At 37.6% G+C, this 16,601-nt stretch overlaps 1 protein-coding gene across 1 annotated transcript in view; it reads left to right on the top strand.

The window, feature by feature from the left end:
* Window positions 1-16,601, top strand: part of GGT7 (gamma-glutamyltransferase 7) — a 33,602-nt gene that overhangs the window by 4,608 nt on the left and 12,393 nt on the right. Inside the window, exons 2-7 of the mRNA XM_072403706.1 lie at window positions 5,721-5,947; window positions 6,765-6,916; window positions 9,664-9,778; window positions 10,910-10,977; window positions 12,677-12,750; window positions 15,527-15,720. Coding sequence (XP_072259807.1) covers window positions 5,721-5,947; window positions 6,765-6,916; window positions 9,664-9,778; window positions 10,910-10,977; window positions 12,677-12,750; window positions 15,527-15,720 — 830 coding nt within the window. The remainder of the gene's footprint in view (window positions 1-5,720; window positions 5,948-6,764; window positions 6,917-9,663; window positions 9,779-10,909; window positions 10,978-12,676; window positions 12,751-15,526; window positions 15,721-16,601) is intronic.

The following is a 16,601-nucleotide window of genomic DNA, read 5'->3' as shown; positions in this document are numbered from 1 at the left end:
CTTCCTAAATTGATATGGTGTCATTTAAGCTATCCCTTGCTGGTTCCCTAGTACCACATATAGCTCCAATGAATCCCCCAGTCCTTTGATTTGTACATGTTGCTCTCGAAGCTACTTAAGCCACTCTCTTAATGTTTTGTATTTATTTTGCATCGGCAGAGATCTCCCTTAGCAGTTTCCACGTTATTTGTTTGGCAACCCACTGTTGTCCATTACAATTCACCTCCAATTGACTTCAATGCAATTCCCTTCAAAATTTGCTTTTGGCGTATTTATGAAAACCCTGGCAAATTTAAAGGTGGACAATTTGCTTATTGCAATTATAGAGCATAATGGTCCTAAGCAATTATATTTCAGCCTACTGGAGTCCTATGAGCTAAAATGTGGTTGTTATAGGTTGCACTTTCTGTATCCTGCTGTTCGGAATAGACCCATGCTGGTTAGTTTCTGTAGTGGAAATGAAGGTGTTCAAAGAGCTATTATACAGGTTGATGCTTAGTCAGGTCAGTCAGGATGGAGGGCTTGAAATTTTTGGTGTTTTTTTTTTCCATGGAAACTGGTTTGGGGAACAGATTTACATTTTCTGACCCATTATGACAGGGGTGCCCAACAGGTGGATCGTGATCATCTGGTAAATTGCAAAGGCAACACTAGTAGATTGCAGAGCGCTGTCTTTCAAAATAAAGTCCAACTTTTTATTGTTGGTAGATCATTTTGACTTGGTCATTTTACAGCTCCCAAGTCAAAAAAGTGTGGGCACCAACTGCTCTAAGCCAACTGTATGCCTACTTTTATCCTGGTCATGTCGCATTATCACACAAACACTGATACCGTGCTTGGACGCAGCGTGAAAAATTAAATTACTTGATGGAAGAAATACCTTCTAACTTAGTGTTTCTCAACCAGGGTTCCTCCAGAGTTTGCAAGGGGTTTTATGAGCGATAAACTATGTATGCCTCTCTGTTCAGTTTACTCAACGCCAATGATCTTTTTGTCCATCTGTAAGGGTGACATTCTTCCCAATGTAAGAGGCATTATTCCCACTAATCACAATACTCTTGTACTGTGGATATAGTAGTTCCTTGAACACCTTAAAGTTATTTCAAGGGATCTCCTTTAAATAAAAAGGCAGAAAAACACTGTCCTAATGAAATATGGAAGGACACTTTTTAGCTTAAAGCATGTAGGCAAATGACAAACCTCTACCATGCCACCAAATGAAATGATTTTGTCTACTACATTTCTTTTTATTTACATTTTTCAAATATATATAAAAATAGAATTAAAAGGTTTAGTGCAAAATAACACATTATAGGTAAATAATACAATTTTGTATTGTAGTTGTATCCACCAAAAAAGTGGGACAAGTTATGGGAGGGAGTTTAAAAAGCACAGTGTGCACCAGAGACCTAGAACAGATGACTAGAAAAGTCATAAAATAGTTGTTCTAATCTTTCAGCAGTTTGGATTTAGGTATTTAGGGCCAAAGTGGATGAACTGTAGGTACACAGTACACTATTGCATCAACAAATGGATAAACAATAAGAACTTGGCCAGATTAGACTGGTAGAATAGTGGCAGCCTGGAACATTTTATTATGCAAAAGAATGTGTTACTTAAGATAAGCAACATGATATGTGGTGCGTCTTCCCTGGGAAATCTGCTACCCTAGGCCTTTCTTGGCTAGGCAAAAGTCTGACCCATTGTAGGGGCGGTGTTATTTGTATTGATGATATGACTGGTGCATTGTAGAAGGACATGCTTACTGCAGAAATCCCAACTTTTTTAAGAACACAGAACAATTTATACAAAAGGACATACCATTGTCACAACCCTAGTTATGCAGACCGTAAAGAATTATTGCGTAAAAGATTATTATTTAAACTACAAATACTTTACCACTTTTCCTCTATACTGGCTTTTAAAATAACCAGTTCAAAAAGCTACTAGTAGTAGTCATCACATCCAACTGGATTTGTTGTAATGTTGAAGTTTCACAGCTTTCCAAACTACTTCTACAGATGTTCTACTATAGTTCTCCCAGTTTTGGAAAAACCTCAGCATATATATCCACACCGCAAAAATCCTGACCCTATACATTGACCTGGATAAATGAGGACCTTCACAACCAATGCAATAATAAAGAAACTATCAACATTTCAGTGCAGTATAACATTTTTGGTCATTGTTTTTAGAGAGGTTTAATCATCAGTAACTGGCACTCTTTCAGTTTCAATGTTGTGTTCCGTGCTTGTGTGGATTTTTTGTAGACGCTCTGGTTTAATCCCAAAAGCATACTGGTAGGTACATTGGCTTCCAAAATTGGTCTTTGACTGTGTTAGGCATATTAGACTATAAAAGGGAAAGTAGATTGTGAGCTCTTCTGAGAGACAGTGACATGACTGTGTACACCAGCTATATTTATTATATATCCACAGTTCACAGTACATTAGTGTGATGGTCAGTAGGAAAATGTCTCTTACATTGATGGCCATTGGGAAGAATGTTACCATTACAGATAGCCAAAAAAAGATCATGGGTGTCAGTAATAAATGACCTGATGGTAACAAGCCCTATCAACCCCTAGAGGAACCCTATGGTTCTATGGAGCCCAGATTGAGAAACACCGATGTACTGTGCTGTATTGTTGGCACTATATAAATGCAATATAACATTATTAATATTATTAAGCCCAAATTAGATATTTGAGTGGAAAGGATATACCAATTGATTTGGATTTGATTTGGGATGATTGTGAGCTATGTAACAGATACCTAGATTTTCAGTAAGCACATACAAATCCATGTACACGTTATATAGTTACAAACAATTATATTAGTGTGCAGAAATAATTAGGTATAAGGCAAAGAGCAATGCATAACAATCAGTAGCCCATTATATTACTAGTATAGCTGTTGTCATCATCTATAATTTTATTTTATTGTACTGTCATTGCATTACATTACCATTTGCTTCATATACTGCTTTATCAATTAGGCACAGAGAAGTATATGACAATCAAAATGTGAAACTCTTTTCAAGAGATTTCAATTTTATCTTAATCATATACTGTTTGTGATGTATAATTATATCAGGTTGCAATACTATGGATAGTGTTACAATGTTGTTTTAGTAGTATATGATTGTATATATATATATATATATATATGTATGTTATGTATGCTGTATGTTTAAAGCATTAAGGGTTAAGAATATCAATGCAGAAATAATTGACCTGGCTCTTACCTGAGGCTGGAGACACAACCAGTCTGTAGAGTCTATCATTTTGTTCTGTTTGTGTGTTCGTCTTACCATCCTGTGTGCCCTATCGCTATATCTCTGCACTGTTTGCGTCATTGTGATGTGATGCCACTGGGTCAACTTGCATTCTGTGCCAACATTTTCATATCTACACCGTAAGCAACACACAGTCACTTTATGATTGCAAGAAATATTTGTAAATGGAATGATCAGAATGCACCTCCACTCGATAAAATAGAGAGACCTGGTCATAACTGTACTTTTTTATGTAAATCCACACATGGACTTAGACATAATGCAAAGGAGTTGGATTCCCATCCTTTTCTGCACAAGACGCAGTGGTCACCAGGGAAAATGGAGGGATAATCCCCCTAGTAGAAACACAAAAAATAAATATGAAATCATACTTAACCTTTCATACCAGCCATTTCCAATTAGGGTTCTGTGGAACCCCCGCGGCTCCCCAGGGGTGGTTGGGATTTTTCTAAAACCATGGTCCGGTGAAAAATTTTTTTTGTCCAACAAGAAAATTTGACAATTTTTGGCAATTTTTATGTATTATTAATATTAAAACAAAAATATTCTAATAAATTCCTATACTCTGAATGACAATTTTTGCCTTTATATTGCACTAAATTCACGAACTGTACTAGTTTGGCAACCATTGCCGAGCCGTACTCTTCAGTATTGTTTCCACCATTACAACAGTCATCACGTCATATGGCTGGTCTGAAAGGTAAAGTGAATACCGATTCTCATTGATTGTTTTATTTTATTTGTTTATTTCTCAGATGCTCTTTTAGATAAGTACCTTAACTGTGTATTTTCTTTACCTGTTATATTGAATGGCAACAAATAGTTTGACTTTGATACCTATCATTTCTTGTTTGGTCTTAGATTCAAATGAAATAAACCCCAAAAAACTAATATTTTGCTTTTTCTTTAGTAATACCAAAGATATTGCAACTAATGATAATAGTAACAATGGTAATACTTCACTTAACTGTGAGCTGATCAATGAATCAGAGCCCCCACAGTCCTCTTCAGGCACCATTAGGAAGATCATTATTTAATGATCATTTTAATGGTCCACTTGATTTAAAATGATGAATTTAGTGGTCTGTGAGGTCCAAAAGGTTGGTGACTGCTTTAAACTGTGGTTGATTGACCTCCCATTTGATGATGACGATATACTTTTGGGACCAACACCACTTTTCAGGGGTCCCTCAAGGGCAAAAAGATTAAAAAAGGCTGCTCTGGACCAGTGGCTCTGGCTGGTGCACTCTTGAGCGGGGTCAGAAGAAGGACTGTACCGGCCAGCGGATCAAGTCCCCGTACAGATCCCAGGCCCAGGGCGGGTTGTGTCTGGACACAACCAGCCCACTACCCCATTGCAGACTCAGACCTGTGATTGGAGAGTGGGCAGGTTCTGGCATCATGACATCACTAAAGGGGGAAGTTTCTTCCCTTTGAGTGACAGGCGGAACCGGCAAATTTAGTGGTCCCGAAAAGGTTGAAGACCACTGCTCTAGACTGCCCTGTAGAGCTAAAAGACAACATCTGATTGGTTGGCTAAGGTTACTGCAGTTTGCGCCTTGTATCTGAATTTTCCACTGCTTGGTTGTATAACCTTTACATTACTTCCCTTTCACCCAGGCAGTAAATTGTTGCATTTATTTTTTGAAAGGAGAATATAAAGGGATAATAGTGAAAAAAACAAACCTATTTTTTTTTTAAATATTACTTCTTTATGACCAAGGCAAGGTTGCCTAAATGCTGCTATAAAGTGTTCTTGTTTCCTATCTCAAAATTGTAGGAAGTGTAAGAAATTACACAAAAAAACCCAGGATATTCATCCAAAATGAGGAAATATTCTCTAGTAGACTGATGGCACCAGAACAGATTTTCCTATTGGAAGATTTCCCTAAATCTTTTTACCCCCCAACAATTGAAACATTTTGGTTTCCCATACTTTTCTGCACAAGACGCAGGGGTTACCAGGGGAAATAGAGGGATAATCTCCCCAGTAGAAACACAGACAGAAACAACCCCTTCATGTCCTTTCTATACATAAAATAAATGATTACATATAAATTTTAATATTCAGAAGATTAAGGGTCAGCATAACATCTAGCCAGCAGCATAACATCCATACCAATATATTACAATTTTGACAGCATTAACTGCAGACACAGATCTCTGTGACTTAAAAGAGTTAAACTGAGGGATTTACTGTAGAAATTGGATATCTCTTCATAATAACAGGTCTTTATTACTGGTGTTTTAATCTTGCAGAAGTTTAGAGGGACAGAAGCATCGTCAGGACAGGTGACTCTAAATTTTTCAATTTGGCTGCTATATGGATTATACCTTAATGATCAATCCTTCTGAAATGTATAAAAATTTGTGTGGTTGAATTGAAAAATTTATTCTTTTCTATGGTACCCCTATTTTCACAGACCCGGACGCCTTCCTCAAATCAGCCCGGCTGCAACGTCTGCCGTCTTCGTCTTCCGAAATGGGAAGCCAAGATGCCTCCCCCCTCCGTGAGACCGTCAAAGACCCCTTTAGTTCGGAGTGCAGCTGCCGGCGGGATGGCCTTACCATCATTATAACTGCCTGCATTACCTTTGCTATAGGTGTGACAATAGCACTTATCATGCAGATCTATTTTGGGGATCCTCAGGTGAGCGAACATTATAATGGAATTCTGTTTTAAAAGTGAATCAAGCAGCTGGATAATGTTGATTGTACTTCAACATGTGTGTAGCCTCTGATACTTATTTAGCTATGTATTCAAAGTTTATCAGATGTTTTTAAATTTTATACAAAACCAAAACTTTTTTGTTTTGGACAGAGTAAGGGGTAGAACCTCTATTTTGGTATTCCTTTGCTGTGTACTATGGGGAGATTTCTCTTAGCTTCCTGCCTTGGAGACACTTAAGGAACTTTTCCTAATGGAAAAATGTCCTTTACTTCTGGTGGCAGCTTCTCTTCACTTCTATATCTAATGGTCTCCAGAAAAAAAAGTTGGATCCACAGCGGGGACACGGACAGTATACTTCTCAACCTTAGACTTTCAGTTGAGTTTTCTGACCTTCTTTGCAGTTTTCCGTTAAGATGTTTATTAAAAGGCGCTGATTTTCTAGTACTTTCCAACTCCAGCATGGATTCAAAAATCAAGTTCTTTAATGTGTTGACTCTCCTATCACTAGAGTAGAATAATCTTGCACTTATGTGATGTATTAAACATTTACACAATGGGACTTTTTTTTTTAAATTCTCCAAGATTGAAGAAGATAGACTATCACAGGTTAACCTGGGTGATCCAGCAACCAGTAATGGATTTGTTCCAAGATTTAAAGCATTTGCCAACTAAGAACAAATTATTTTTTTTCTGGATCACCCATGATAGTCTATCTCCTCCAGTCTTGGAGAGCTTTAATAAATCAGGCCCATTGTATTAATGTACATATGCAATTGTTTTTGTTTGCCCCTTTTAGATTTTCAACCAGGGGGCAGTAGTCAGTGATGCTTCTCATTGTACAGCTTTGGGTATTGAGGTGCTGGAGAAAAGAGGGAGCTCCGTAGATGCAGCCATTGCCACTGCTCTGTGTCTGGGAATTGTAAATCCTCATACATCAGGCATTGGAGGGTAAGTGCAAAGCAATCAGTTGTGGATTTTATTGCTAACCTCTGTTTTTTGCTTTGTTGAATTAAGGATTCTCTTTGCTGTATACAGCTATATATCATAATGCCAAATTAAACAAAAAGTGTCTGCATGGTTAGGGGGTCGGCCACTGGTGTTCCTCTACAACAGACTCATTGAACTATGTCTTTATAGTCACAGTAATGCAGGAACACAATATTTTTTGTCACATGGTTAGTAATGCATTATTGGCCAAAATTTTCTTTGTCATGTATGCTGTCACATTGCCAGTTTGTTCCAATAGGAACATATTTTGGAGGAGTGTCAACACTTTTTTGGGTCATATAGTGTATCTAATATTAGCTGCCCTCACAAGAGACCGTCCTCTGCCGTCCTCGGCACATTGCATATTCTCTAACTTTAAAAAGTAAAAGCATATGACTTAAACTCTGGATCACCATCAGAAATTCTGGACCCCTTGTGCCATGTCTAAAAGTTTCAGCATTATAAAAGTCAAGCTCTTTTGATCAGATCCCCCTCCTATTGTGTGTAAATTCCCCAACCTAGTAGATTGTAAACTCTTCGGGGCAGGATCCTCTTCTCCTGTGTCACTGTCTGTATTAGTCTGTCAATTGCAACCCCTATTTAATGTACAGCACTGCGTAATATGTTGGCGCTATATAAAACCTGTTTAATAATAAAAACAATAATAATATTAATAATAATCAGGGCCTGGAAAAATACCCCTTGTCCTCTCAATGGCGCCCTGAATAATCTAACTGACCGGCTTTATATCTCTAAGACAGCCTTTTTTTAACGTTATTATGCAAATTTCAGGTCTTGGAGAACCTTACTAAAACCATTGGAAGTCAATAGAAAGATACATGGAGGTCAGTGGACAGAATCCCCCCTTACAAATAGCTAGAAAGAGCTTTGGTTTCATTCTACTGACTTGCATTGTCTGCAACACTATGAGGTCACCATCACATAGAAGGCCAATCAGCACAAGGAAACATCATAGGAACCCTAAGGTTCTACTAAAACCCTTGTTGAGAATGTCTGCTGGAAGCACTTGTTCAGCTGGTAGGTGGTTCAGACGCTCTGTGCTTTGCCATAACATTAGGTTGCCCCAAATGCAAGCACTTACCAAACCCTAGCTAACCCTAGGCACAAACCCCTGAATGAGTCCACCATGCATGTGCATGTTTACTTTTTACTAGTTCATTCACAACCGATATCTGTGCAGGTAAGTTGGTTCTCACCGCCATAGGGATCATTTCTTGTCTATGAATATTTTAATCCTGTTTTCTTGTATCCATGCCAGTAACAATCTGTCCATTCCATATACGATTATCTCACATACGGATCTACTAACAGTAACACAATAGGCACATTTAGGAGAGCAAGAGATGTTTGCCTGAATTAACAATCAAATGCCACTGTTTAAAGGGCATCTAAAGTATAACTAATTGTTTTCTTGCCAGATACATGTACATTTGCATCAGAAAGTTGTCTCTGGTTTTTGAGCCCACATTGCTTTGTCCTTCTTTCCCCAGCATACGTTTGCTTTTTTGGACCTAAAGGGTAATGTCTGTATAAATGAAAGTACTGTATAGCTATGCAGAGTGTTTATTTTGCAAACTATGAATTATGGCTTTATCTATTACAAAGAATAAGTAGTCATGTTGCTGAAAACTGATCAGACATATTCAACTATTGACTTACTCTTGAAATGTGGTACAAATTGTTTTTTATGTGTAACAAACAAGCAGCATAATGTTTAATAATTAAATATTAAAACAAAAATAAAGAAACCCGTGCTTATAATGTGCCTACATTCTCCTTCTCTTTTCTTTAACACTTTGTTTGCGTATCAGATTAATCCGCCCTCATCAGTCTCCCAATACTTATATTTTAGTAATAGGTAGGTAGAACCTACTGGGATGATTCGCCAACTGGTTTGGGATCTCAGCCATGGGATCTCCCTTGCCTGGTGTATTATTTATAACTTAAAATAAGTTGAATATTAGAAATTAGAGTGGGAGCCCCATTTATAAAGGCGAAGGCAGGTGTCCAGACATGGTAATAGATGAGTGGGGATTTCAAGGATTTAATCTCCCAGTGCTGGCCTAGCTCTAAAAGAATAGCAAGTGCAATCTATTAACATTAACGCCACCTCCATATTTCAGTGTTAATGTGCAATAAATTTACTACCCCTTTGTAGTATACGGCCCCACATTTATTTAAGAAAATGGTTTTTACACACTTTAAAATTTCCCTGAAGCTAAGTTCACATGACATCTGCCACCCCTTTTTCCTTGAAGAGTGGCTTTAACACCCCCTCCATGGTAGAATGTTTTACCATTAAAGTATTGTAGTAAACATTTATCATGCTGGGGGTTATGAACCCAGGCAGTATGATGATGCAGCCACCTGTAGCATGGAGGGCTTTGGGGGGTGCGGAGGGTCCATACCTGTCTGGACCTCAAGGAAAAGTTTAGATGAGGCTGGAATGCATTCATCCAGGAAATGAGGCAGTGCCTAATCATATCCAAGAGGCTGGGAAGGAATACAGAAATCCTAAGCACAATACCATTGTACAAATAGTTTGGCTTTAAATATTTAAGTTGAAAAGTGTCTGTATTTTCATGTATTACTGCATTATGTTGCAGAGTTGCTTTTTATTCTTACTACCCTTCCAGCTTTACAATACTGTGTGTAAACACATGCTTGTTATTTTCTGTCTTCATCAGAGGGGGTGTGATGCTTGTTCATGATATAAGAAACAACCTGACAGATGTCATTGACTTTCGGGAGACAGCACCTTCTGGTATCCATAATGAACTTCTACAGTACTGGAGGAATAAGGTAAAGCTCCATCATTTAAAGCTAAACTTTTTAAATGTGATTTAAATTAACTTTTTATGTTTTTTTTTATATTTGAAAGTATCTCAATCAATCAATAATTTTAATAAAATATGGTCTCAAAACACCTCAATTTGGGGTCTAGTTTATAATACAGCCTAGTATTCACTACGGCAGGTGTGAGACCAATGTTTAAAACCATGAAAACTCTGAAAATGGCAGCAATTATACCCCATGTTTATGACATATGATATACCAAATATACAACCAGACAGGCTTTTATTTGCAGAAGAGGCAGAATAAAACATTTATTTTGCCTGTTCTCAGTTTACTTTGGGATATACACTAAGCTGTGCATGTGCAAGATAAAGTAATTCTTATCCATTTTATATAAGAGAAATTCATTTGGAAACAGATTACACATTAAGGTTTTAACCTTAAAAAACTTGGTCAGTAGCAACAGGCAAACAACATTGTAATGTAATATTTACTAATTAGCATTTAGCTATAATTTTCTAAATCTGGCAGAATAGTCAATTGTTGCTTCAATGAAATTTGGTGTTCTGAATGCCCCCAATATCTAACTTTCTGCTCACGTAATTGTCTCACTGCTTTTTATCAAGTTACAGGAGATTTGTTTTTATGCTATTGAAGTTTCTTGTAAACTAAATGGGTGCAGATAATATTGTTTTTTTATCAGAACACTAAGACTGCTCAAACAATGATAATAAAAACATATCTCTCAATTTAGTCAGTTTGACAAATTGTATAATGATTACAGAAGGTTTTTTTATTTTAGGAAAAGATGAAGGTAACAATTATACATTAGTTTAAATCTTTTTAATGTATATAGATGATCTGGAGAAGAAACTTTTCCTGCGAAATTGGAGTTTCACTTTAAGCTTAGATGAGATGACCATCTACCATCTGTGCCAGGCTGCCAACTCTTCAGGAGAGGCTAGCATTCAAGCTGTTGTAAAAGAGACAGAATGTAGTTATAACTCCTGACTCCTGAATATTAAATACATTAAATGCATAATTTACAACTAAAAGTCTTTACTTGCTGAAATGTATAATACAGTACCCCTGAAAATATAAATGTGACTTTTTCTTTCCTTTAAAATGTTCTACCAGCCTGGCCTGTTGGTTGGAGTTCCTGGGATGTTGAAAGGCATGGACAAAGCACATAAGCTGTATGGAAAGTAAGTAGAGTCTATAATCATGGGTTTATATTTTGAGCCAAATGCAACTGTGCAAAGGACAACAGTTTCTAAACCAGGCATTCAGAAATCAGCTGTCAATTGTACAGAATGGGCTAGTGAGAGGTGATTTGGGATTGTTTGCTCCAAATTCATATAATGGAATATAATGATCCCAAAACAAAAGGTTTTGCTGTATGACTGGTTATTTGAAATTTGAAAAATGATCAAATGAACAATTGCAGTTGTTCTAGTAGTAGAAGTAGTCGATATAGTAGTAAGTGGTTTCTACCAGGTTAACTCAATCTTGGTTTGGCATTTAAAGAGACATGGATGTGTCAAATGGTGTCAATAAATAAAAAAAAAAAATAAGGTAAATAAAGTAATACTGACATTGGTATTGGCATGTGACAACAGCTAGTAAAGAACGAGACTGAGAACTCACACCCTTGTACCAGCCCTGTGCCAATCAATATGCATGAAGCTAAGTCCACACTTCCAATAATTATAATTAAAAAAACGAACGATTACGACTGATCAATGATTATGCACGATTATATTTGAACGATCATATTGTGCACAATTCTGTACATGCTGTATTGATACGATCATTCAAATATAATCCACCAATAGTGTACACATACTAGATACGATCGTTTAAACGATGCAGGGAATGATATGTAAAGTGTAAAGTGTATTGCAGAAACATGCACGATCACTGAATGACCGTACACACGATAGATAGTGAACAATCGTCGGCCAATCAGATCCGCCGTGACGGTCGTTCATTTCCAACGACAATCCTCATTCGTGAGCGTCTTTTTTTGTGAACAATTTTCAGCCGATTGGTCATTCGTCGTTCGTTTTCAACGATAATTATTGGAAGTGTGTACGCAACTTTAGTGTCATCATAGTAAAGCAAAGAGAATGAGCCACATTTTCTCTATAACCCTAAAAAATGGGCATTTTCTTTGCTACTTGCATCTGAATAGAGTGACGGGGTCAGAAAAAAAAATGAAATATACTGCGAAGGAAGAGAATAAGTCAAACCTGTTGGATTGCCAGCATGTGCAAAGCACAGGTCTTCTGTTTTAAGGAAAGTAGAGGGATTGCTCTTGGTAAATTTAAGTATTAAACAACTAAACTAGAACAAGAAAGCAGCTCAGGATTTCTAACTATTATTTCTTTACTTTCACTTGCTACAAGCTTTTTTGGGGTTTTTGAAACCAGAGACAGATGGGCAACTAGCATTTTCAAAAGATGCCAGCAAAAGTGGGCTCAGTATTTCCCTTTGAGCAGGTTTCTCAACATTTTCAATCTCAACATTTTTTTTATCTCACAGCATAGAGAAGGTAAAACAGATCAAACACTCCTTCCATCTGTAACAATTTTTGTTAGAGGGGGAGTTGATAGAGATGGAAATGAGGGTTAAGCTGTTGACTTTTGAGAAAAAGTCAAAATTTCAATTTCAGTAACTGGTGTTTAGTTTGCTTAGGCTGCATGTTTTAAGGGAAAGATTGAATATGGTTGGACTAATGGAGCAAATCATGAAGCTATCACGTTGTTTTTAAGCTTGAGGAATGAAATATTTCACTTATATTTGCTGTCTATCTGAAAAATATCAGTTATTTTTAAAGGAACAGTACACTATCCATTAGCACTTGATCTGAAATCTGTTATTAAACTCCTTGCATTTCTTCAGGCTGCCATGGTCAGAACTTATATCTAAAGTGGCAGAAGTCGCAAGTGGTGGATTCAATACAACACATGACTTAGGTAAGGTTACAGAATAAACAGGGTGGCATTTATAGCAATAGAAAATTTACTTCAACCCTTATCTGGGATATTTTCACTGTAATCTAGCTATATTTCTAGCTACCCCTGCACCATTCCTAAGCTAAGCCATTGGCCAGTAAGGTTGCACATTTTGATAATGTATCATGAGTTATGTTTAGTGGATAGGGCAGTTGTCAGGCGGTTCACCCATCTAGCCCATGTGAACTTTATATTCTACAATGGAAGGGAATAAAATATAGCACATAGACGACTACCTGTAGCTTTCCTGGGTTCTCCTGGACTTGGCTTTCATTTGACTCTGACTTAAAAGTCAGTCAATGTGCTATCCAAGGGGGTGCTTTTCTTATTTGTCAGTTTTATTACAGCAGAATGACATCTGTCCAAAAACATTATGATTGTGTGTACATGTTCCTCATCATATATGTATATCTTCACCCATTCTAAGCAATCATTTCTATTTGTTGTGCACTTGTGGGTCTGATTTATTAAAGCTTTCCAAGGCTGGAGAGGATACATTTTCAACAATGAACCTGGGTGATCCAGCAAACCAGAATGGATCTGCTCCAGGATTCCAAACTTTTGCTACCCTGTTTCCCCGATGATAAGACACTGTCTTATTTTTTTTGGAAGGCCAAAATATGCTCTAGGGCTTATTTTCAGGGGGATGCCTTATTTACCCATGAAGAAGACTACAGTACAGAGTTATTGTTCATGTGCCATTCATGTCCCCTTCTGATCAATCATGTGCCAATCATTGTCCCCTTCTGATCAATCATGTGCCATTCATGTCCACTTCTGATCAATCTGTGCCAATCATTGTCCCCTTCTGATTAATCTGATCCATTCATTGTCCCCTTCTAGTGTAATCAATAATATACTGTACCATTTAATGTCCCATTCTAAAGCTTACCGTATATAGAGTGGTATTGCTCACAGCAAAAAAAAACCTTGTCTGAGCTCGTGAACAAACTCCTGCAGTCTCCGTTAGGGAGGGATGAGGGAAGCTGCCTGTGTTTGCGTGGGCGGAGTCACGTGTGTTTGCGTGGGCGGAGTCACTTCAGTCCTGTCACTTCCTCTTCATGAAGAGGCGCGGCACACACGGAGGAACCACACACGGAGTCACCCACCGTACCACCCGATTCTGGTAAGTAATCGGTGGGTGGCTTATTTGCGGGGGGGGGGCTTATTTTTCATTTTTCCCTAAAAAGGGGGGGCTGTCTTATTTGATGGCCCTGCCTTATCATCGGGGAAACACGGTAGCAAGTAGTATATGACTTTGAAGAAATCCATTCCAGGTTCACTGAGTCAGCCTTGGAGAGCTTTAATAAATGAGGCCCTTTGTGTTGAAGCCGCACATGGTAAACTCCTGTTCTATGATGGGAGCAGAGCTTTTTTGAGACAATTTATTGACAATTATTAGGAATTATACTAATACAGTAAGTTGAATTTAGGCAGGTTTTTTTAAAAATTATTATTGGTGTATAATACATAAAAAGTTTTGGATGCCGCAGTAGAGTTCTCCATAGAAATATAATATTTTTTTTACAACATTCAGTCCCTCAGGTACAACTGGTAAAACTTGTTTGGCTTATACCACTTTTTTATGACCTCTGTGCATTTATGGTCATAAATAAGGTTATCTAAGTTGAAATAGATTAGTTTGATTTTAAGAGTGTTTGATATTTAGTTTGCAGTAAAATTTCATGCTTTTAAATTAAAATATTTGGTGACCTTTAAAGCATTTTTTTATAAAAAAAAGAAATCCCACCTATCCCATCCTTCTTTTTATTGTAATCCATATACCCCCAGCCTGTTGCTTACTCCAATTTCCATGTAGTGTTTATCTTGCTTTTCTGACATTTTCCTTAAGCTGGCATTGCAAGCAATTTGTGACAATGATTTCATAACAATATACTTGCTTGTTTTTTGATAACAGTATTTCATATAAAGGATTTTATAGCACCAAATTGTGGTCATCTGAATATCAAGGAATTTGTGAAGCATCCTTATTAAACCCACTACCCTATTCCACCCTACCATCCTTTATCTTATATTCTCACATGAAATGGCTTTTTTGCAGTTTTGTGACAGGCTAGATCCAAGGTCCTCTATCTTGTGTCATGTGGAAGGATTGTTTTTGCAGTGCCCACATTGTTCATTGCTCGTTAGCTGCCAGAGACATCTATTATAGGGATCTGAAATCTTCCAGAGGCAATTTTGTGATGCCATGCCAGGTGTGGCAACCGGTATGCAGATTCACATCACCAGTGCCAAAAATAGTTATATATACTTTGTTGTGGGTGCTTGAAGCCCATGCAGGGCAAGGCCAGAGGTTCATTTCAAAGCCGTCCCCCCCACCAGCACATATTATATCACATTTATCATATTTATTATACAACACTTTCAAGAATAAGACCCTGATTTTTTAAAGCTCCCCAAGGCTGGAGAGGATAGACTCTGAAGCTGGGTGATCCAGCAAACCTGAAACAGATTTCTTTTTTTTTTTGCTATTTGTTAGCAAATATTTTCAATCTTGGACCAGATCCATTCCAGGTTCGCTGGATCACCCAACTTCACTGATAAAAGTGTATTCTCTCAAGCCTTGGAGAGCTTTACCAAATCAGGTCTAGATAGTTGGATGTGGGAGAAGTTTAAATGCAGAAAAGGAGACAGGGAAGAGGTCCCAACAGGGAGATAAGCTTTACAGGCATTTTTTAATAAGATGTGTGCATGCTAATTGCATCTTTTATGCCAGCCAAAGCCATCAGTGAGCTGAACGAAGATGGACTCTCGAGTGCTTTTCAAGATGTGTTCTTTCCACACGGCCTTCCACTAACAACAGGGACTTTTGTAAGGAGGCTTGACTTAGCAGCTCTCTTCCATGATGTGGCAATGAGAGGAGTGGACGCATTCTACAACAGCAATATAACACGGGAAATGGTTTCTGAGGTAAGACATTGTGGTTGCACCATACTTATTTAAATTTCCTACTTTAGGGGGAAAGTCATGAGAACCCATACATACTTACCTTGTGTTTTGTAAGCATTAGAGCCATCCCAAAATTTGGACCATGGAATTATTATTATTACACAGTATTTATAAAGCAGCGCTGTACAAAGTTGATAGACATGTCACTAGCTGTCCCTCAAAGGAGCTCACAATCTAATGTCCCTACCATAGTCATGTGTCTTTATTGTAGTCTAAGGTCAATTTTTGAGGGAAAGCTATTTAATCTTAGTGCATGTTTTTGCAATGTGGGAGGAAACCCACACAGACACGGGGAGAACCTGTAAACTCCATGCAGATAGTGTCCTGGCCAAGATTTGAACCTGGGACCTAGCACTGCAAAGGCAAGAGTGCTACCTCTGAGCCACTGTGCTGTCCAATGGAATAGACTAAATATGAAAAGGAGATCATTATCTTTAAAGAACCACAATAAATAATGTGATTATGTGTTAAAAATATAAGAAAGACTTGAAGAGTCCTATTAGATCATTTGGCTTAAAAGTCAGCATTCTGAAAAATCCTATCCAGCTAAACTTTTCAGTTCAAGAACCATTTTAAAAAGGTCTCCCGTGAGCTAGAGCACAATGAGACCATGGACATAGGTTCCTTACTATTGCTAAACACCATATGCCTGCATTTTGGAAGAATTGGTATGTTGTTCACTTTTTCTCCTTTTTTTATTAGGAACAAACCAGGAATTAAGAAGAAATTTCTCTAAAGCAATGGGAAATTTCCTCTTAGCCAAATGTCACCAAAACCATAGCCCCCGCTGGAAGATTTCCCATCACCTTGTTTTAGTAGTGAGAACTCCAACATGACTCCAA

This window comes from Pyxicephalus adspersus, chromosome 3 (genome assembly GCF_032062135.1).
Source record: "Pyxicephalus adspersus chromosome 3, UCB_Pads_2.0, whole genome shotgun sequence".
Taxonomy (NCBI): Eukaryota; Metazoa; Chordata; class Amphibia; order Anura; family Pyxicephalidae; genus Pyxicephalus; species Pyxicephalus adspersus.
This window is presented reverse-complemented; position numbering and strand designations above follow the sequence as displayed.